Source organism: Polypterus senegalus, unplaced genomic scaffold (genome assembly GCF_016835505.1).
Source record: "Polypterus senegalus isolate Bchr_013 unplaced genomic scaffold, ASM1683550v1 scaffold_3820, whole genome shotgun sequence".
NCBI lineage: Eukaryota > Metazoa > Chordata > Cladistia > Polypteriformes > Polypteridae > Polypterus > Polypterus senegalus.
The window spans coordinates 1-22,815 of NW_024381105.1; the positions used below are offsets into that span (position 1 = coordinate 1).

Sequence of the window (22,815 nt, forward strand, 5' to 3'; positions counted from 1 at the left end):
GGGGGTTAAAGTCTTCATAATTTTTGCTTAGTCATGAGTGTGCAGTCCATGATGATTCAGACAGGCCTAAAATCACAGAGGTCCCCTGGTAATAATTACTATACTCCACCTTCTGGTGTAACGCCAATCCAATCTGAACAGAGCCGTAAATACACCCTTCCCCCTAAGATGGCAGCAGTGGTTGGCATAGAACACCAACTCACAGGGCCACCTATTCGGCTGCTTTGTTAAAGGAGTAGTCCAGCTGGTGCAGCGATGGAGCCTCCTGTACAATCCCGAGGGTCCTGAGGTTCACGTCCCGCTTCAGTCGGACTCTCTGTTGGTCTTTTTCCAAGTCAAAGTTACTTCTTCACCGCCATGGTACGTACACATGTTCATATTCCAAAGTCCAGAGTTTTCAATGAATTTAAAAACAAAAAATCTTGCCGCCCTGGTGTTTTATACTGGAATTAATGGGGCATGGATATCACCAGAAAACCAAAGCCTTAAAGCTTGCCAAAGACGTACATTTTTCAAGTTGTCCAGAATTGATCCGCGTCTTGTGAATACACACCCATTTTAAATTAGTGTATACGTGTTAGTTTTCAACAACAACAAAAATGCAATATTATGAAATGTATATACACTGCTCAAAAGAATTAAAGGAACACTTTTTAATGAGAGTATAGCATAAAGTCAATGAAACTTATGGGATGTTAATCTGGTCAGTTAAGTAGCAGAGGGGGTTGTTAATCAGTTTCAGCTGCTGTGGTGTTAATGAAATTAACAACAGGTGCACTAGAGGGGCAACAATGAGATGACCCCCAAAACAGGAATGGTTTAACAGGTGGAGGCCACTGACATTTTTGCCTCCTCATCTTTTCTGACTGTTTCTTCACTAGTTTTGCATTTGGCTACAGTCAGTGTCACTACTGGTAGCATGAGGCGATACCTGGACCCTACAGAGGTTGCACAGGTAGTCCAACTTCTCCAGGATGGCACATCAAGACGTGTCATTGCCAGAAGGTTTGCTGTGTCTCCCTGCACAGTCTCAAGGGCATGGAGGAGATTCTAGGAGACAAGCAGTTACTCTAGGAGAGCTGGAGAGGGCCATAGAAGGTCCATAACCCATCAGCAGGACCAGTATCTGCTCTTTGGGCAAGGAGGAACAGGATGAGAACTGCCAGAGCCCTACAAAATGACCTCCAGCAGGCCACTGGTGTGAATGTCTCTGACCAAACAACCAGAAAGACTTCATGAGGGTGACCCAAGGGCCCCATGTCCTCTAATGGGCCCTGAGCTCACTGCCCAGCAGCATGCAGCTCGATTGGCATTCGCCATAGAATACCAGAATTGGCAGATGCACCACTGGTGCCCTGTGCTTTTTACAGATGAGAGCAGGTTCACCCTGAGCCCGTGACAGAAGTGAAAGGGTCTGGAGAAGCCATGGAGAACATTATGCTGCCTGTAACATCATTCAGCATGAGCAGTTTGGTGGTGGGTTAATGATTGTCTGGGGAGGCATATCCATGGAGGGTCACACAGACCGCTACAGGCTTGACAAAGGCACCTTGGCTGCCATTAGGTATCAGGATGAAATCCTTGGACCCATTGTCAGACCCTATGCTGGTACAGTGGCTCCTGGTGCACGACAATTCCTGGCCTCATGTGGTGAGAGTATGCAGGCAGTTCCTGGAGGATGAAGGAATTGATACCATTGACTGGCCACCACACTTTCCTGACCTAAATCCAATAGAACACCTCTGGGACATTATGTTTTGGTCCATCCAATGCCACCAGGTTGCACCTCAGACTGTCCAGGAGCTCAGTGATGCCCTGGTCCAGATCTGGGAGGAGATCCCCCACAACACCATCTGTCATCTCATTAGAAGCATGCACCGATGTTGTCAGGCATGTATACAAGAACACAGGGGCCATACAAAGTGCTGCGTACAATTTGGGCAAAATGGACTAGCCTGCCACATCATTTTTTCACTCTGATTTTTGGGGCGTCTTTGAATTCAGGGCTCTGTAGGTTGATCATTTTCATTTCCATCAAACGATGTGGCATCCTTTCGTTCCTAACACATTACCCAGTCTATATCAGTATAGATATCCAGGAGGATTTCATTTTACCATTGAGATCTGATGTGTTTTCAAAGTGTTCCTGTAATTTTTTTGAGCAGTTTATTTGAAAAGAAAGCCACATCTGTGTGCCACCTCAGTGCTTCTAAGGCTTCTGCAGTGACCTTTCAAACGCCACCGGGGGGGGTGTGGCTTCCTAACGAAAAACCAAATCACAGTAAATTTTCATGCCATGTGGTTGATTTTCTTTTGTTTTATTTCTGTGTTTCAGTGAGAACTCACACAAGCGAATAGAAAACTGTGTTATATTGTATGAGTATCCCGTACTCCTCACATTTTACGTCATTCGAATCCCAAATTTTACCTGCATATCTCGAATCGGAAAAGTGTTCCATGTGGCTATTTATGCCCTAAAGTTTGTTTTCTCACCTACTGGATTTCTTTTCAGCTCCGTGATTGGCGCCTGGTCTTCAGGAACTGGAGGTGCTGGAATTTTTGGGGCCCTCTCTTACTCTGCCTTAACACAGGGAGGCTTGTCACCCCGGGACACCTTACTGGTGATGCTCATTGTTCCTGCTCTTATGATGGCCAGGTGAGCCCCCCCCTTTTTTTTTTTTTTTTTGATTCTGCCCACCCAGAGAATCCTTGCAATTATATCCCCGGAAAAAGCTGAAATGAAAGGCGCCCATGTGCCAAAACAAATGTCGTAGGGGATTTAGGCTGAGCTGGAAGTGGCGGAGTTGAATGATGAGGGTAGGCAGGACTAGGGATGAGGAAATGAGAGGGACAGCACGGGTATGACAGTTGGGAGACAGAGGCGAGAGTGAGATGAGGGGGATATCGGGATAAAGAATGAGGAGGATGGAACTACCGGGAAAGAGGAAGGCCAGAGAGGAGGCTTGTGGATGTGGTGAAGGAGGACATGAAGGCAGTCGGTGTGGCAGAAAATGATGTGAGATGGCAGCTGGGAAGACTCCCATTTCTATTACACATGAAGTGACCAGGCTTAACCCTGGGGGGCCGTAATTTAGCTGGTGAAATTTTATCACTCAATGTCTCAATTGTCTCACTTTTTTTATCCATGGCAGCTATTTTTGTCTTCTGGTGCACCCACCTTCTCTGCCGCAGTGGAAGAGGAAGGCCGACGGCCATTTCATATCCTCCGAAGTCAGGCGTCCTCTTCTGGAAGATGAGGAACCCAACAATGGTGAGACGGGCAAACAAACCAGAACTAAATGCGGGGAGGGCTTTTCACGAGGTGGCATTTCTTAATTTACCAGTCAGTACCCTCATTTTTAATGGAGAAGGAGAGCAGAAAGAAATCGTGAACAATGCAGATGTTTATGGGATTTGAGGGAGTAACCTGGTGATCTGAATTTCTTTTCAGACGTCAGAGAGGCTGTTGACCTGAGCTTCACTGAGAAACTGTCTATCATTAGGGTAAGTAGATCCTGGACAGGAGCGGGCAGTAGGGGCAAAAACCCACATCACGGGATTAGTATAAACTCTTCACATTTTGGTTGGCACCAGTATAACTTTTTGTTTTTAACAAATAATAAATATCCATCCATCCATTGTCCAACCCGCTGAATCCGAAACACAGGGTCACGGGGGTCTGCTGGAGCCAATCCCAGCCAACACTGGGCACAAGGCAGGAACCAATCCCGGGCAGGGTGCCAACCCACCACAGGACACACACAAACACACCCTCAAAAAAATGAAAGGACCCCTTTTTAATCCGAGTATAGCATCAAGTCCATGAAACTACTGGGCTATTGATGTGGTCAGTTAAGTAGCAGAGGAGCTTGTTCATCAGGGCACTAAGAGGGGCAACAATGAGATGACCCCAAAACAGGAGTGAATGGTTTAACAGGTGGAGGGAGGCCACTGGCATTTGTCCCTGATCTGTTTTGTCACTCGTTTTGCATTTGGCTACAGTCAGTGTCACTACTGGTTGCATGAGGCTATACCTGGACCTACAGTGGTGGCACAGGTAGTCCAACTTTTCCAGGATGGCATTGCCAGAAGGTCTGCTGTGTCTCCCAGCACAGTCTCAAGGGCATAGAGGAGATTCCAGGAGACAGACAGGCAGTAACTCTAGGAGAGCTGGACAGGGCCCCTTGTAGATGGGCCTTAACCCATCAGTAGGACCCACTGTTATCTGCTCCTTTGGGCAAGGAGGAACAGAATGAGCACTGGCAAAATGACCTCCAGCAGGCAGGTCGGCCACTGGTGTGAATGTCTCTGACCAAACAATCAAAAACAGACTTCATGAAGGCTGGCCTGAGGGCTCGATGTCTTCTAGTGGGCACCATGGAGCTCGATTGGTATTTGCCATTGAATACCAGAATTGGCAGGTCCAGCACTAGCGGGCGCCCTGTGTTTTTCACAGATGAGAGCAGGTTCACCCTGAGCACATGTGACAGACGTGAAAGGGTCTGGAGAAGCCGTGGAGAACGTTATGCTGCCTGTGACATCGTCCAGCATGACTGGTTTCGAGGGGGCCAGTGATGGTGTATCTGGGGAGGCACATCCATGGAGGGACACCCAGACCTCTATAGGCCAGACAATGGTGGACACCTTGACTCCCATAAGGGATCGGGATGAAATCATTGGACCCATTGATGCACGACAATGCCCATCTGGCCTCATGTGTCGAAAGGATGAAGGAATTGATACCATTGACTGCCCACCCCCCATCAATCCCCACTCCCCCCATGACCTCAATCCAATAGAATACTTCTGGGTGGGACATTAAGTTTCAGTCCATCCGACACCTCAGCCTGTCCAGGAGCTCAGTGATGTCCTGGTCCAGATCTGGGACGAGATCCCCCAGGACACCATCCGTCATCTCATTAGGACATTGTCAGGCATGGGGGCATTCAAACAATGGACTCGCCTGCCTGCCTCAGCATCATTGTTTCCCTTTGATTTTCAGGGTGTCCCTCTGTTGTTTGAACATCTTCATTTCCATCCTTTCGTTCCTCACACATCACCATATCAGTCCATAGCAGTAGAGATAGACAGCAGGATTTTTTCCCATTGAGATCTGATGGGTTTACAAAGGGGTCCTTTACTTTTTGAGCAGTTTATATATATATATATACACACTGCTCAAAATAAAGGAAGGGAACACCTCATCATGGCAGTCTAACAGCTATTGAGTACAACAGGTTCCCTTTTAATCTGATGGAGATTACGTTAATACAAGTTTGAAATCCTCCGTATTCGTCAGTAAAGATTTTCCACTTGAATGTTTCGTTCATCGAGATCCAATGTGTGATTTTAAGCGTTCCGTCTGAGCGGCGTACACACCCATACCTACATGCACAGCCAAACCCTTTTAATCCAACGTAGAGTGTCGGGGGGGCGAGCCCAACACTGTGTCACCAGTGAAGCTGGACCGTGTGTCACTTTGAGGCCCACTCATTGTCACACAGAAACAGTACGTCACCTGTAAGTCACAAATGCAGTGACTGAAAGTCCCGCGTCCCGCTTCATGTTCTGTGATCGCTCGCGTCTTACACGTAAGTTGTGTTCACACGTTTTCCACTAATTTTCAGCTTACTTGTAAAGTGCTGTTGTCATAGTTTGTTCATTCCTCGCACCCCATCGGCTGTTTGTCGCCCACACCTTCCTCTGCCCTGACTTCTGCCTGCCTCTCTTGGCTCTCTATGCCCACTGAGCCCGGCTTGTCTTCCACAGGGCCTGCTGAAGTTCATGGTTCCCCTGGCTGTCGTCTATTTTGCCGAGTACTTCATCAATCAGGGCCTGGTAAGTGACGTGAATGCACACTTGACGGTCCGGCGGTCCGTAGGCGTCTCCAGGCGGCCTCACTTGTCATTTTTTGCTCTTGCAGTTTGAGCTCCTGTATTTTCCCCACGCGCCACTGAGGCATTCAGAGCAGTACAGATGGTGAGTCTCTGCCCACACGCTGCCCTCCTCTTCCGCGTCGGCCTGCGTGCTCACCCTCTCTTTATCGCAGGTATCAGACGCTCTATCAGGCGGGAGTCTTTGTGTCGAGATCGTCGCTGATGTGCGTGCAGATTAGACGAATCTGGCTGCTGGCTCTTCTGCAGGTTTGTTCGCACAGATGTATGGACTGAGTGGCTGGGGTCCATCTTTGCTGACCTGTTGACCGTTCTCTCTCTTCTCTCCCTCCTCTCTTGCAGTGTGTCAACATGTTCTTCCTGCTGCTCGCTGTGTACTATCAGTTCATCCCCAGCGTCTACATCGTCTTCATCATTATCTTCTACGAAGGTCTCCTGGGAGGTGCTGGCTACGTGAACACCTTCAACAACATCAGCCAAGAGGTGAGAGGGACGCGTTTTCTGCTATCCTGGTGGACATTAACGACACTAACCATGCCAGGTGTGGCGAGTGGGAAGTAGAGAGCGGGATGGGCCCAGTTCTTCTTTGCTGAGAATTCACAATTGATTTTCTGGAAGTCCTGGAATTAGAACTCCCACCCGGTTGAGTACTGTCAGTGAGAACATGCAAGAAGAAACTAGAAGGTGGGATATGTGGGGAGGTCCAGATGGCAGTAAAATTAGGGATTGTCTGTCAGCCACACAAAACTTCCTGCACCTTGAGCCTTAATCTGGGTCTTAATCGAGAGCTGATGTCGTGACACACGTAACACAGTCAACGAACTGGACTTGTCAGCTACCTGGGCCACGTGGTCGGGCTTTGGGTTTCTTTCACGGTAAGTGGCGGTGAGGCAACACACATTGGCAGACAGTCACGCGCCATGACTCACAAAAAAAGGACATCGGCAACATCTGCTAACGGTGAGGCACTTTGCATAGGTCAAATCAACTACACACACCGTTACGCCACGCGACTTCAGCTCGGTGCCATTTCACGAGTTGGAGGTGCGAGCTGCCTTTGCCATGTAATTGGGCTTTCTGTGAAGAGCTGGGCGAGGGCAGATTTGTTTCTTGGCCTAAACAATGCTAATCAACAGCTCTGGGTTCTGCGTAGAGTTCACGCGAGAGACTCTTCATTGGTTTTCATCCATTTTTATTATTGGGTTTAATTTGGCTTCACTTTCCTCCTAGCAGAGCACAAAGGATTGGCGAGAGTTTGCAATGGGAGCGGCGAGCGTGGCGGACACACTGGGCATTGCACTGTCGGGCGCCATCTCCATTCCAGTGCATAATTACCTGTGCCAGCTGCCTTGATGATGGGAAAACACAAGTTGTGATCGCCGAGGCTGCGTGGGTCACTCCACGAAACTGGAGTGATGGTGGGAACAGAGGCAGGACTGGGAACCGTTTTAAGGTGAAATCTCCCTGTCGTCCACATCTTGCATTTCTAAAGCTTCGTTCCCCCAGGCACTGCCCCTCAGAATCTCCTCATGCCAGAGAGCAGGGTGGGAGATTAAATACCTGCAGGGGGCGCCGCGAGGAGAGGGCAAAGCGTCTGCAGGTCTCCTCAGCAGACTGAGGGTGGAGGTTGGCATTGTGCCATTTTATTTCTGTGACAAATAAAAATTTCCTTTAACGCACTTTAGGAATTTTCTTCTTTTGGGTGCATATCCTAAATCATTTAAATCTCCATTGCTGCTTTCGTGTATGCCAGCTGTGCCACCCACCTAAGATGGGTCAGAAATCTAAGTAATCAACGTAGACCTCAGCATCAACGTCTATTGGAATGTATTTTGTAATGCATATAGTAATAAATGCATTGCATTTGTCTTTGTCGTTCCAACAGATGGCACATCACAAACAGTTTTAGTGAAAAGATGCGTTGCTACAAATGTTTGTGATGCGCCATCTGCTGGAATGACAAATGCCACGCGTATGTCTCTGTTATATGCCTTTGGCATGGGATTGGTAGAAGCAGTGCTAAACAAGATCGTGGGTTCACGTCCCAGGCCTCCCTGCGTGGAGCGCTTTGAGTAGTGAGAATAAGCGCTACAGTACAGTATATAAATGTAAAGAATTATAATTATTAATGTTTGTGATGAGCCATCTGTTGGAATGACAGACACACAGCCACAGGCAGACACTTATCCTTTTATTAAGGTGGATTCCATTGCACCAGAGTAAGATTTCCGTGTCCCTGATTACCATGAGGAAGTTTGCACACTGCTTCACATCCCATAATTTTAGTTCTAATAAATTTGCTACACCTCGCATTGCTGACCGACTACACTCATGACGTTGGGTGGGCACATCACACCATGCCACTGTCTGAGAAGCTGAAAGTAGGCACAGCCTGGCACCACGGCCCACCCTGAAGGTTCACAGGCAGCAGCATTTTAGCAGCAGTACGAGGACGGTGACCACCAGAGACGATGTCACCGTCCGCTCCGCCGAGTCTTGCATCTGGCTGCAGTTCACAATCTCCTCTTCTTGGGCGGCCGACTGCCCGACGCGGACAAAGCTGGCCTCAGACGTCTGGCTCTGGATCCACTCCTGGTACACGGAGACCTTCGCATAGACCCCCGGACGGTTGCGGAGGCCGCAGCCTTCTCCCCAACTCACTACCCCAGCCAAGATCCAGACACCGTCCATCTGGCATGCGAGCGGACCCCCAGAGTCCCCCTGCAAAGGAGACAGAGAATCGTCAGAGGTTGGGGGGGAACAGGGCCAGCTGTGATTGGTCACAGCGAAGGAGAAGGTGCCTGAGTGCTGGATGTGAGATGGGGCGGGGACTGATGTGGGCGGAGTCAGATCTCTAATGCCTGCCATATAACGTAACCCTTGATTACATGAAGGCTTCCCATCCCGCATGTCACAGTAAAGGGGCAGGACTAAGCACAGCCACTAGAGGGACCCAGGAGCATTTTCCAAACCCAATGTTTCCAGTACAGGATTGATGTAATAGAGCAGTCTGTACTGGGAGCACTGGGCACAGGGCAGGAACTTACCCTAGACAACTATTTACTTTCAAGCCTGTCCTCATGGTCACTTTAGAGCAGCCATCCTGCACATCTTTGGGATGGGGAAAGAAGCCAGAAGAGGAAACATCTGGAGAACATGCCCATTCCAGAGAGCTGCTGACCAGGCAGCTACCTGAACCCACCACTGTGCCACCCTCTCTATTCTAAATGCCTACCAACTCGACATACCGTGCAGGCGTCTCTGCCTCCCCGCTGGTATCCGGCGCACAGCATGTTCTTCGTGATGATCTCTTCGGTAGCATCGATGGGACTCTTCTTGTGGTACAAGCAGTCACACCGTTTGGAGTCGATAACCGGCAGCTGCACCTGCTGTAGAACCTTCATGCCACCCAAGGGCACTGCACATGGGCAGATAAAATGAGAGTCAGTAGGGAGCCACCATAAGTGACCACATGGAGTCATACAAAGCTACAGGCTGGTCAGAGAGATGCCCACAAAGCGGCCGACAATCAGTTTAGTCATACATGGGCACAGTGGCCTCGCTGGCACAGAAGCAAACTGAACGACCACAATCACTGCTCAAAGTGATGGCCACAAAAGCTCTAGAGATAAACTGGCATCAGAAAACAAACAGACTGAGCACAGGGGTCTCCACAAAGATATAACTAGTGTTCTCAATGAACGCTCAAAACTGATGACCACAAATGTCCAGATAAAGTCTCCCTTAGTGATCTCCCTGGTAAAGGGGGCACACAGTCCTAGCATAGAGGGTCACAAACAGCTGCTTCATTGGCAGACAGACTGACCATAGGGGTCAACACAAAGCTGTAATTATTGACTACAGTGACTCCTGAAAGTGGATGACCATAGTGGTCCTAGAGAAGCTGCACTCGGTGGTCTCGCTTCCATGTAAACATTTCGATTGACCACAGAGATCACTGCAGAGCTCCCAGAAGTGACTTCAATGACCAACAGAAATGGATGACCACTGAGTTCCAGATTAGGTCACCCGTGGTGGCCTCCTGGCTCTTGGGTGTTGACGCTGACCATACAAGTCAAGACCAAAAACTAGATCTACTGACACCTCAAAAAGGGATGACCCCAAATGTCCCAGTAGAGGCTGCACTTACAGATGCAGACTGGCCATAGAGGACACTGCAAAGCTATAACTATTGACCTCAACGACCACCCAAAATGGACAACCACAAAGGTCTGCTTATAATGACCTCAGTCTGTACCCCAAACGTCCACCAAGTGGTGGTAATGATGACCTCAGCACCATACATCCAGTGATGACCTAAGGAGACCACCGAGGTCCACTCAGAACTGAACATGATGATCTCCATCAGCTTGACCATCAAGGGTTAGTGAGCTTAATGGCACCAGTGGTCCTGAGAATCACAGGCTGGGCACATGGCCACCGCTCAGGTAATCAGTCATATGCTAACTGACCAGCTTGTCCTTCAGGGGTGTCCAGCTCTGGTCGTGGTGGGCCGCAGTGGCTGCAGGTTTTCATTCTAACCATCTTCTTAACTAGTGAGCCGTTTCTGCTGCTGTTTTGCCTTCGTTTTACTTGACGTGACTCGGACCCCCTTAGTTGTTTCTTTTTCATTAATGAGCAGCCAAACAATAAGGAGACACAAAACGAGCAGATCACCTGAAAATAAAGAAAGGTCAGGGTCTCGGTCAGGTTGGTCTGCTCAGTTCACCAAAACATCTTTATGGTGGTCTTGGAATAAAACAGAATGAGAGCAGCAACACGTCCTGATATTTAATAATGACTTTAATGGACAGCAAGAATTAACAAACTGGTTGGAGTTTGAAATCCCAGTTTAGCTGGTCATCTGTTGGCTCGTCTCACATCTCATTTCTGATTGGCTGCCATTTAATGAAGAAATAAATCAATTCAGAGGACTGAATCCTTAAAAACGGGGCAATTAAAAGGAATGATAAAGGAGTTAATTAGCAACAAAAACTGATTAGGAAAAGGGGGAGAATGAAAACCTGCAGCCACTGCGGCCCACCAGGACCGGCGCTGGACTCCCTTGTATTATAAAGTAACTGGTTATCATCCTACCTCCATCGGCGACGGCTCCCCAGCCTGTTGCCCAGCAGCTGGTACCAGTGGGGATGTGGACGGCAGACTCAGGTAGACAGATGGGCATGACGTTCTCTGTGAATGCGACCACCGTGGCCATTTTCAGGAGGCACACGTCATTGTCGATGGTCTTACTGTCGTATTGAGGGTGAAGGCTGATCTCGGCCACGTCCGTGTAGAACATGGTGGGCTCGATGTGCTCCTGCCTCAACTGCCCAAAATAAGCCCTCCAGTGTGAGGGATCCTGTGAACTGCAACACGAGAAACAGAGGGTCCGGTGATACTGACCGTCCACTGACCTGCTGACCACTCAAAGCTGCTCGTGGACCAGCCGATCCTTCCTCTCAACCCGGCCCAGATTCCTCCATCTTGAAAACTGACCAGCCTCAAGTTTGAGGTCCAGGCAAGTTCCCATCCCATAGATTCTGAGGCGGACTATTCACACACGTCTCCCACCGACCCCCGTGAGGGTCATCCCACATTTTAGCACTTACATATCACAGCAGTGAGCTGCTGTCAGCACGTAGTAGTTGGAGATGACCGATCCTCCACACACATGGCTGCCGTTGACCCGTAGACTGACCTGCCACGGCCAGGCCCCCGCCTCAGCTGCCGTACCACCGACGATCCTCATGGAGGAGACTTTCGGCTTCCAGCAGGCTATGAGGGAGACAAGGCCATGGTGTCACCCCAGACTGCCAGACCGACGGGACACAGAACAGCGGAGCTCACCTTGGGTGTTGTTGCAGATGTAGTTATCTGGCATTTCGGGCGGGTGGGAAGTCTTCTCTGTGAAGTAGGCCCCCTGCACGTGCCTCGCAATCCAGCTGTTGTAGAGCCGGACGTCCGTGTAGATGCCTGGCCGGTACACCTGCGCACAGCCATCGCCAAAACTGGTGATGCCAGCCTGAAACCAGACGCCATCCTCCTGACAGACCAGAGGACCCCCAGAGTCACCCTGTGGAGACAAATGGAGGGGTGCTGCTATAACAAGGGCTAACTCCTGACAAGAGAGCCGGGCTGAATGTTTGAGAGCTGGGCAGTGCCCACCACACCTGGCAGGAGTCCACTCCTCCTTTGGCGTATCCCGCACACAGCATCCCAGCACGCAGATGGAAAATCAGGGGGCTCGTCAGCTTGGGAATTCTGTACAGGCAGCTGCACTCGGCCAGACTCAGGAGCTTCACGGTGCCGACCTGGAGGTCATCCGGAAGACTCAGTGCTAGAAGGAACCAAACAGCAGCCATGAGCGGGCAGTCGGACATGTTTACCACCTCAAGTTAAAGGGGTTGCAAGTCTGAAGTATTGGGGATTCCGTAGTAATAAGGAATTATGGGTATTGGGGAGCTGTTAGGAAGTAGATAATAATAATAATAATAATAATATGGTGTAACAATCTTAGTAAAAGGACCTGTTATCACTTTGAACCTCTCTCCGTCTTCTTCCTTTTTATGAGTTCAATATTATTTGCCTACAGATATAACAGGTGCGATGGGGGCTTCTCAGGTCATCCCCCAATCCACCATCGTACACTTTGATCCTACAACCTCAACTTCTAGAAGGTTCAACTTGTTTAGAGATCATCGCAACCTTTGGTCACCCTGATGGACACACCCGGCCACAGCGCAGCGTTCTTCTGCTTTATTGTTGAACGGTGGTCCTGTTAGCGCTCAGACTCTCATCGATTTACCATCCAATCATCCAGACATCGATATCCCCAACTTGGACTACATGGAGCCCGATTCTGTGGAATTCCTGCATCCCGCAGGTTTTCTCTGAGCTTAGTGGTCCATAGCTTTACCTCCTGGAGTCTCAAATGGAGTCTTTATGGCCATCCATCCAGTTTCTAAACCTGTCTCCATTGTGTGAAAAAGTAAGTGCACCCCAGGAAAGCTGTGGACTGTTTCAACAAATTTCAACAGGCAAATGGTGGATCTTTGTGCAAGCAGGGCCTACAAGATGAAGGTGACATACGTGAACCAATGACGCATCAAATTGACATGGTGTCTTCATTCTCATAATCTAAATGAACAAAGATGAACTGCGGATTGTATCCAGCAGGGGGCGCTAGCTCCCTTGTTGGAATGAGTTCTTTTGTAATCGCGGCGTGTTACATAACCCGAAACTATACAGATATGATATAAAAAGGTGATACCCCTTCCTTACTGATACGGAAGTAAGAAATCACATAGGATAAATAACTTCACTTTATTTAATGACGGATTACGTGGCCTAACAGACGAAGGAAGCCATGACAAGACTTTCGGGAGTGGGGGCCCGATGTGTAGAGTCTGCCATTTTTGTCTCTGTGTTGGAAGGATTTTCCAGATCGGATGACGTTATCTCCCATCCGTCCGTCAGCATCAAAGGTGTGCCGGGCAATGGAAAGAGGATAGAGTTTGATACACAGAAATAGCGTACAATGGTCATCGGTCTGACTGCCCATTTCGCAGTTGTCCCTAACTGTCTTGTCGTCTAATGCTTGCCTAGCAGTTCTTATACGGTGAACTCCTGTGTGCTAAATCTGGCTTTGTGTTAGCTGTACTTGTGAGTAGAAAGAAAAGTAGATTTATTAAATATTTTTGTATAGAGCACAGTGACATATTAAACATATAAACTTATTACATGGATGTGTCACATGGAAAAAAGGATGTCCACCCCTTCATGTTGTTCTGGTGTGCAAACTCTGCAATGTTATGTCTGCATTTCCATTATATGTTGCTCAAGCCAAACAAGATGAATTTAAATACAGGACACTTGCATGGGCAGTTTTAACATCAAAGCACCCCGCCTTCCTCAGTTGTACTGGTGATCAGTGGCACCTACAGGACTAAATGGGCTTACAGCATGGGAAGGGAAGACATGCCGATGCTTCAAGCTGTCTCGATTTCCAACAGAAGGAGATGCCGTGGGACGAGAAATTGACAATCCAGTTTACAGCTTGGGACAGGAAGGTTTTTAAAACGTCAAAAAATGATATTGTTTGGGAAACGGACAGATTATAGAGTTTGAGCAAATTCATCCCTCTTATTGACAGCCAGCCAGCCAATCAGGTGCATGTAACAATCACGTGTTATGGAACTCCTGCGGAATTTTAAAATAAATATGATGGACTACACAACGAGAAGGGAGTGAAGTCAGAAGAGGACGAGAGTGACGTCAAGAGGAGAAGACAGAGTGACATCAGAAGAGGACAAGTGTGACGTCAAGAGGAAAAGACAGAGTGATGTCAGAAGAGGGCGAGTGTGACATCAAGAGGAGAAGAGAGTGACGTCAGAAGAGGACGAGAGTGACGTCAAGAGGAGAAGACAGAGTGACATCAGAAGAGGACGAGAGTGACGTCAAGAGGAGAAGACAGAGTGATGTCAGAAGAGGGCGAGTGTGACATCAAGAGTGTGTGACGCCAGTTAGATGGCACCTGCAATGTGCGAGTGTTTTCATCTGATTGTCAGCTAAAGCATTTCATGAATATCGATTGCTAAATCAACGCAGGCCTGGGACATTCATCTTGGACGTCTTGTATTTTTCTAAATGACTTTACTATCCGTCTTTTTTCTATTATTCTTTGTTCTATTTGGTATTATCATTCAGGTAATAAATACGACGTTGCTATTAGCTTTTTATACTTTGTGTTTATATCTGGAGTGACTCATGTAATAAGGTAGATACAGTATAAGGGCATCTGAAGCAGTAAGAAGGTTTGCCATACGCTCTGTGCTGCAAGGTTTATTAAGGCTGAGGGTGAGAGCTCCACTCAATAGTAGGGAACAGGACATCAAGTAAGGGGTTCTTGGTTGATAAATGGCTTACAGTCAAGGATGTTGAGCCGTTGTATGTCTGAATGTGTCCCTGGAGACCAAAGTAATATTTAGGTCAGAGATATTTTTGAAACATCATACGTTGTTTGTGCCGACAGTAAGTAAGTCTCTTGAAGTGCTAAGACAGTGACAGGCTGTGTCTGTGTTATTCAGAAGGCACTTGCGTGGTTTCTATTTGATTGCAGTCATTTTGCCACTTGGTCCACAGTGAACTGAAGTCACCAGGCGTGTCACGGTGGTTCGGTCGTGGGGTGCCGCTGCTTTGCCAATGCATTTTCAGAACCTGCCTAATCTCATAACAGGATATCAGGGCACTAACCGGACATAAGCCCACCCCGGACATGACAGGTCCATCACTGGGCACTCACACACACACACACACACACACACACTGCTGGGAAACTTAGACACTTCCACATCATAATGAATGGCTCCCCACCTCAGCAGGCCCCTCACCTCCTTCCTTGGTGGTACCCCAGCCAGTGATGATGCAAGACGTGCCAACAGCAAACTTGTGGGACTCGAATGGCAGACAGATGGGCTGCACGTGGGGAGTGAAGAGGACAGGCGCCTCGAGCTCCAGAAGAGTGATGTCATTTAATAGCAGCTCTACGTCAAATCTCTCGTGAATGACGATCCGCTTGATCTTCCTCAGCACCTCGTTACCGTTGAAGAATGACAGGCGATAGCCTCCCGCCATCACCATCATGCTCTCCCAGTCAGGGGCTCTGAAAAACAAATAAAAAAATCAAAACGGCACGCTTAGGATGTCCTGAAGCGGGCAGTCGCTCCGCCTGGCATCTGTTGTACATTGTAGGGCAATCGAGGTGGAGGGGTGGCAGTTTAGTACCCGATGAAGCAGTGGGCCGCCGTCAGGACCCAGCGGTCAGAAATGAGGGAGCCACCGCAGAAGTGCTGCCCTTGCAAGCGCAGACTGACCTGCCATGGCCAGTTACCAGACATACTGGAAGACCCTCCGACAATCCGCTGGGTGGGAAGGCCCAACCTGCCACACTCTGCAAAACAGAAAAGAGCGGTCAGTGGCCAGGCGGCAGGGTCAGGACCTCCTGGTCATTCACTCCATGCGTACCTGACTTGGGTGGGTGGGTCAAGTCACTGCAGTTGGCCATTTCCACAGGTTTGGGCTCGATGGACTGCGGGGAAAAGTAAACCCCTGACGTCCTGGAACGGATCCAGTCAGAGAACCCGGTCACTTCGGTGTACACAGTGGGTCTGTTGGCACTCATGCAGGCATCATTGAAGCTGGAGACCCCAGCCAGAAACCACATGTCATTTTCATTGCAGACCAGCGGACCCCCAGCATCTCCCTGTGATGATCCGATCAAATTTTGAAAGTGAGCCCCCCCTTTTTTTTAAACAGTGATGTTAAACTATGCCCCCCATGTGACTTACCACACAGCTGCCTTCAGATCCCCCACTCATCCCACCACAGATCATGCCAGGCAGGACGCGAGTCCGGTTGGTTTCGACGCTCCCCGGCAGGCCATTGATGCAGTCGCACTGTTCAGAGCTGATCAGGTCTACAGCTGCCTGGCGTAGTACGGTTGGAGTGAGCAGGGGCTCTGTGGACAAACCGCAACATACAGTAACTATAATAAAGCGCCTTACGGCACTGGGCAATATTTAGGGAGGTCCCTGGCACATCTCCCACTGATCCTGGCTCAGCATCTTTATCAGATGCCCACCATGAACCCCGAGGGAAACATTAAGTACAGGGACATTTGTACTTGCCGGAAAATGTAGTGAGGGTCCGGGGGGCACCCCATCCTGTGGCATAACAGCGCGTCCCAAACTGGAACCTGTGGCCAGCCTCTGGCAGGCAAATAGGTGCAACATACTTGGTGAAGTAGGCAGGCTGCTCTAAGCGCACGAGGGCAAGGTCGCTGCCCAAGGTGGGGTCCGTGAAGTTCTCATGGATGATGACCTCTTTGACAGCTCTCAGGTTGCCATCCATGTTAAGGCCAAGCAATGACCAGAGTCCGAAAGCCACAGTCCAGGCGGAAGCATTCACTGGGAGGGAGCTGTGAGGGCAAGATGAAAAAATGAAGTCGGGCATATGGGACACGATTAAGGTTGGCCAGTAGAGAGCGCCATAAATACGAGGGATGTTCAAAATGTTTCTGCCCATTTTTTAACTCTATTTATTACAAATTTCAAAAACAAATGACCTCTCATTTCTACGTATTCAACTTCCTTTTTGATGCAATTTTCCCAGTCACATGACACTCTCAGACACGACCAATTACTACTCCTCCCATCTTCACCGTTTCCAATGAAAATATAAAACCACAGAAACGTTTTGAGTGTCCCTCGTACAATTTGTCCACCATATTAAAAGGATATGTGTCTGTGTATCTGTGTCTGTCTCTTTCATTCCAACAGATGGTGCATCATTAACCTCTGTAGTAATAAAAATGCATTTCATTTGTCATCCCAACAGATGGTGTATCACAAGCATCAACAACTCGTTTCAAGATTCCACACCACATGGTAAATACCAGAAAGTAAGCATTTCATTTGTCATTCCAACAGATGGAGCACCACAAGCAAACATAGCAGAACTGAACCCTATGCTTTTCACTCTCTTTTCGATGACTGCAGCCACATGCACCCTGCTCGATACTCTAATTAAACTCACTGATGATACCCCAATAGTCGGGCTGAGGTCAGACAGGAAGAAAGTGGCTACAGGATCGAGGTGCGACACTTGGCTGAGTGGTGTAAAGAAAACAACCAAAAAGCCGCAAAACCAAGGAGATAATCATAGACTTCAGATGAATTAAGAGGACAGACCAAACCCATACCCAACCCCACCACTCCACATTTATGGAGAAGTTGTGGAGTGTGTACCGAACGTCAGATTCCATGGAGTTTACATAGCAAAACAGCTGATGTGGACCCTAAACAGCTCTACCTGGTGAAAAAGATCTAACAGAGACTGAGCTTTCTTTGGCCAACTAAAACAGACCCGACCTCTTCAACAACTCCAGTCTGACGTTCTACCACAACCCCATCAAGAACAGCCTCAGTCACTGATTGGCTGTGTGATAGGTGGCCACAAGGGCAGAAGAATCCACATCGTGTGGCCAAGGTGGCACAGCAAATCATCACGACGGGCCTCTTCTATCCGGATGGTGTCAGTGTTAGCTGACTGAAGAAGATGGCCAGCAGCGTCAGCAGAGACACAACACACTCTGGACATTTCCCGTTTGATCCGCTCGTAAGTGCTGTAGGGGGGTCCAGTCCTATACAAACAGACTGAGATGTCCAACGGTCAAGAACTGATTTGAACCCCACCTTGGAAGTTTTTTATGCGTACACACAATTCAACCCCTAAAGGCAACTCAAAAAAAAATAAAATACCAACTTGAGGGGTCACCACCAGCCAAAGGTGGACTTACTTTTTTCCCACAGCAGTGGTCATTGGGTGCCCCTGGTCAATGTGTGTGGTACTCACTCTTGGAAACAGCCTGCAGATGTCAGCACCCAATACTCAGAGATCAAAATGCCCCCACAGCTGACTGAGCTAAACTGGCGCTTCATCAGTCCGACCTGCCAAGGCCACTCCCCTGGATCAGAAAGAGAGCTGCCCACCGACTTCATGGGTATCCTGATGCCACAGGCTGTGGAAAAGAGCAGCAGAAACCAAAGAAGAGCATTACAGACATGAGCAGACCAAATGACATCATAAAATGGAGAAGGCAGTTTTAATTAAGGGGGCCACAGAGAGGACCAACCCACCCAGGGTAGTACCACATGTCAGTTCAAAGGTAAATAAAGAAATTCAGTCTCACTAGCCTAGCTGGGTGGGTGGACGTGGCCAATGTGACCCCAGGATGTGCAGTTTCTGTTGATAGTTAATGTGCCCGCAGCCCTGGTACTGAATATGACAAAGATAACACCAGCTCACATGGCTGGCCCACCGGAGGAGGAAGCAGACCCCTCAGAGAAGGTCAGAAGATGTGCCATTACTCACTTCCCTTCCCAACGAGATCGGTGCACGTCGGCTCATCGGCCTGGGGACCCGGAGGATTGGTCTGATTCACAAAGGGTGCCTTGTCCACCTTATCGGTAATCCAATTCTGGTACGCAGAGACCAAGGTGAAGATGCCAGGCCGATTGGTGTGCCCACAACCTCCTCTGAAATTGCTCACCCCAGCTTGAAACCAGAGCCCAGACTCCTCACAGACCAGCGGCCCACCAGAGTCAGCCTGAGGAGGAAAAAACAAGGTGTTTAGGTCCTCAGTAGCAGTGATCTGTCCAGAGTTATCTCTAGAATTCTGATTTCCACCAAGTTGGTCACCAGTAGCCAACTGGTGATATTGAGCCCAAATAGTGGCAGAGGACAGTCTTGGTGCTGGTGGCACACCAGCAGCTGTGGAGACACTGGAGGTCAGAACCGGACACACTGAAGGTGATAATGTAAGGGATCATCTAACGGGCAACAACAGGTGTGGTGGAACAAACATTGATATTAGTCAAAGAACTTGGTGATGACATCACAATGAAGTTTGGTTTGGTCAACAGCAGAATGAAAAGACAAGGCTGCAGAGCCTGGACCAGGAAGACTCTCATAAATACCTGGGGGTTGACAAAAGCGATGATGTTCAGCACACTAAAATGTTGCAGAAGATTGTAAAGGAATCCTAACAATGACTGCACCTGTCCTCAAGTCTGAGCTCAACTTGAAGAAGAAGATTTTAGGGATCCACAGCCTGGCAACTCCAGTCCCCATATATAGCATTGAGAGGATGGACACCAAAACCAGGAAGCTCCTGAACATGAGTGGACTTCACAATCCAAAAACAGATGTTTATAGACTATATATCAAGAGATGGAATGGTGGCCGTGGACTCATCAGATTCACGTCTGCATCCAACAGCATCGGGGTTGGATTGAATAATTGTATCAGGTTTGGCAGTGATGAGTTCACCAAGCTTGTGAAGACTACTTGGGCCAGGAGAGCAAGATCTGCCCTCAGAGCAATGGCAATGGTAATCAAGTGCTAGAACTTGCCAGTTTAGTCCGCCAACCAATGTTCAATGAAGCTGAGACTCGAGGCGATCATTGTATCTGAGAAGGTCGCACTGCTGAAGAGAGGCACTTGCATGACCAGTACTGCTTTCAAATAGCATTATCCAATTATATATTGGATATAATTATCCATTATCCATTATCCATTTCGCAGCATTGGTGCCATCCAAAGACATCAACGTCGAAGAGCAACAAGTTTCGGATGCCATCATGGAAAGCGCCAAAGAACTATGTCCTCCCACACGCCACCGAACACAGCCGTGGATATGCAATGAATGCCTCGATATGGTAGATGAACGAAAAAGTGTAAAGCTGGTCGACTTTGTGCGATATCGTCAGCTCAACAAGTACGTCCGACGCCGAATGAAGGAAGAACGAGAGGCTTACTGGAACCAAGTAGCGGCTGACTTGGAAGAAGCGGCCTCAAAGCATGAGTACCACACGATTTATCGAACGCTCCGACGCCTGAGTGGAAAAATCAAATCAACAAACGATAACATCCGAAAAGCCGATGGCACCTTCGTACGATCATCGACTGAGCGGTTACAGCGTTGGAAGGAGCTCTTCGAGACACTGTACAATCACGACTCGCCACAAGGACGACTAGCAGAGCCACCACTCATCGAGGCACCAGAGACCCCAATGTCCGATGAAGAACCGACCCTGGCGGAGGTGAAGATGGCCATCCGGACTTTGAGAAATGGTAAAGCGACTGCTGTGGATGCGATCAAGGCTGGCGGTGATGTTATACTCCAGAGTGCACCTGCTTCTGCAAAACACTTGGCGTACAGAGAAGATTCCAAGAACATGGAAGAAGGCCATCATTATCCCAATCTTCAAGAAAGGCGACAACCGAGAATGCCAAAACTACCGTGGCATCAGTCTGCTCTCGATAGTTGGAAAAGTCTTCATGAATGTAATCCAATCACGCTTGCAGAAGTATCGTGAACAAACAAGCCGCGAGGAGCAAGCCTGCTTCAGGCCTCGCCGCGGTTGCTGTGACCAGATATTCAGCCTTCGCCAGGTTATGGAGGAGCGAATTCGATGTGGGAAACGGACGGTCATCGTCTTCATTGACTTTCGATCCACGTTCGACTACATCGATTGGCCAACACTTTGGATGACGCTGGAGACCAAGCACATCCTACCAAAAGTCATCAAGCTACTGCGGGAAAATTACAAATACACATCCGAAACGAGTTGTCGACTGAACTCGCCATCCGCACTGGAGTTCGCCAGGGAGACGTCGCCTCACCGCTGCTCTTCAACATCGTACTCGACGCCATTATGAGGAAAGTCTTCGGGGGCAGACGCGGAGTCCAGTTCGATGAAAATGGCACCGTGACAGATCTAATGTTTGCAGATGACAGCAGTGTGCTGGCTGAGGATGACGCCGAAGCCACGGACGCTCTCTACAAGATCACCCGCGTCGCCCAGTCATATGGATTGAAGATAAACATTGAAAAGACAAAAGTGCTGACAACAGATGGATCGCCTGCAAATGTCCATCTTGACGGCATCCAAATACAACAAGTTCAGCAGTTCAAATACCTTGGCTCACTGATCGAACAGAAGAAAGTCACGTCCACGGCGGAGATCCACAGTCGAATAGGTCAAGCAACCACAGCATTCGCTTCTCTAAAGTGGTGCTTGTGGAAGCGAACAAATATTTCCACTCCGACCAAAATCCGCCTTTTCCGGACGCTGATCCTGCCGATTCTACTTTATGGACTATGTAACAAATTTGTATTTTTATTTTGTTCCTGGGTACAAAGTGTGTTTTCCTAACCCGTTATGCCTAAAAAAAACAGAAAATAGCTGTTGTTCCACAAAAACTTTGCCTTTGTGATCAGGACAATGATATTTAGAAATGTGTCTGTTTTCGAGAAAATTCTCGATTCGCATTCAATACTGAGTAGTCTTCTACAATACTCGTGAACTGTTGGACTTGTCCAGAGGTTTCTAGAATTTTCCGGAATTATCTAGAACTTTCAAGAAACTTTTAGAACTTTCTAGAACGCTCTCGGACTGTCCAATAGTAGTCATACAAGTATAAAAGCACAGGTGACTCGAACCAACTTTTCGGTTTATGTTATTTTTTGGATTTGATTTAGATGGCATCAAGAGGTTGCTTGCACCCAGCAGATGCATTTTGCTACGTCTGTGGACAATTTATAAAGACAAGAGCGAGAAAGTATTCCGTGAAAGCATGTCGTAAGATGTGCGAGGCCGACAAGGCAAACTTCGGCATGCCTGTCGGGGATCAAGACAAGCCCTGGGCACCTCATTTCAAATGCGAATATTGCAAGAAAACTCTTGAAGGTTGGTACAGGGGAGAAAAGAGAGCCATGAAGTCTGCTATCCCGCGAATTTGGTGGCAACCAACTGACCACTCAAGCAACTGCTACTTCTGCATGGTGGATCCTACCAAACGTCGCACTGGCAAGAATGCGCCTCAAATCGTTTATCCATTGCCCCAGTACCACACTGCCCCGAGCTGCCCGTTCCCACTCCTCCGAAGAGGGATCAGCCATCTTCAGGAGACAGCAGCAAGTCAGACAGCGAGGAAGATATTGCAGATCCAGATTGTGGCTTCACAGATGCGGCTGAGGAGAGAAGGCCAGACGTCAACGATCTGATCAGAGACTTTGGTCTTACCAAGTCCAATGCTGAGCTTCTGACATCCAGGCTCAAGCAGTGGAACTTGATGGATGAAAGCGTGCAAGGACAGTATAACGAAAACATGATGGGGACTACATTTGGGGGCTTCTTCGAGAAAGCGATTTGCCATTTCTGAACCTTTTGACTGTCTTTGTCTATTTACCATAAAAGTGTTGTTCTTTAGCAGACCACATGAACAAAAAGATAAAAATTCCCTTGTTTTGTCACTATAAATACGAAATTTTCTTGGCTGTGGTCATAAAATCAAA

General features: G+C 48.5%; 2 protein-coding genes across 3 annotated transcripts; one reads left to right on the forward strand and one right to left on the reverse strand.

Moving 5' to 3' along the window:
• The first annotated feature begins 2,125 nt into the window (after positions 1 to 2,125).
• LOC120520499 (battenin-like) lies at positions 2,126 to 7,576 on the forward strand. 2 transcript variants are annotated; one of them, XM_039742813.1, is made up of 8 exons: positions 2,126 to 2,656; positions 3,153 to 3,271; positions 3,452 to 3,504; positions 5,770 to 5,838; positions 5,924 to 5,979; positions 6,050 to 6,143; positions 6,237 to 6,377; positions 7,125 to 7,576. In XM_039742813.1, exons 1-8 carry the CDS (start codon positions 2,625 to 2,627, stop codon positions 7,245 to 7,247), a joined length of 687 nt encoding a protein of 228 aa, XP_039598747.1. In that variant the 5' UTR covers positions 2,126 to 2,624; the 3' UTR covers positions 7,248 to 7,576. The 2 variants fall into 2 exon arrangements, with proteins under 2 accessions (XP_039598747.1, XP_039598748.1); XM_039742814.1 differs by having other exon boundaries at positions 2,129 to 2,656; positions 7,128 to 7,576.
• A 544-nt stretch (positions 7,577 to 8,120) lies between these two features.
• Positions 8,121 to 19,278, reverse strand: LOC120520500 (transmembrane protease serine 9-like). The gene is made up of 13 exons (XM_039742815.1): positions 18,828 to 19,278; positions 18,309 to 18,474; positions 16,583 to 16,872; positions 16,244 to 16,413; positions 15,921 to 16,158; positions 15,681 to 15,846; positions 15,287 to 15,558; positions 12,068 to 12,234; positions 11,745 to 11,970; positions 11,507 to 11,672; positions 10,992 to 11,263; positions 9,143 to 9,312; positions 8,121 to 8,615 (listed from the first exon to the last, which is right to left on the reverse strand). The coding sequence occupies exons 2-13, from the start codon at positions 18,452 to 18,454 to the stop codon at positions 8,313 to 8,315; spliced, it is 2,586 nt and encodes an 861-aa protein (XP_039598749.1). The 5' UTR covers positions 18,455 to 18,474; positions 18,828 to 19,278; the 3' UTR covers positions 8,121 to 8,312.
• Between the last annotated feature and the right edge of the window lie 3,537 nt (positions 19,279 to 22,815).

Bases quoted from the DNA above. Each gene is read 5' to 3' on its own strand.
- LOC120520500 (XM_039742815.1), bottom strand. From the start codon at position 18,454: ATGAAGTCGGTGGGCAGCTCTCTTTCTGATCCAGGGGAGTGGCCTTGG. The intron at 11,971-12,067 runs GTGTGGTGGGCA...TTGTCTCCACAG, and splicing joins GAGGAGTGGACTCCTGCCAG to GGTGACTCTGGGGGTCCTCT. The intron at 11,673-11,744 runs GTGAGCTCCGCT...TCTCCCTCATAG, and splicing joins CATCTGCAACAACACCCAAG to CCTGCTGGAAGCCGAAAGTC.
- LOC120520499 (XM_039742813.1), top strand. From the start codon at position 2,625: ATGCTCATTGTTCCTGCTCTTATGATGGCCAG. The intron at 3,272-3,451 runs GTGAGACGGGCA...ATTTCTTTTCAG, and splicing joins AGATGAGGAACCCAACAATG to ACGTCAGAGAGGCTGTTGAC. The intron at 6,378-7,124 runs GTGAGAGGGACG...CTTTCCTCCTAG, and splicing joins TCAACAACATCAGCCAAGAG to CAGAGCACAAAGGATTGGCG.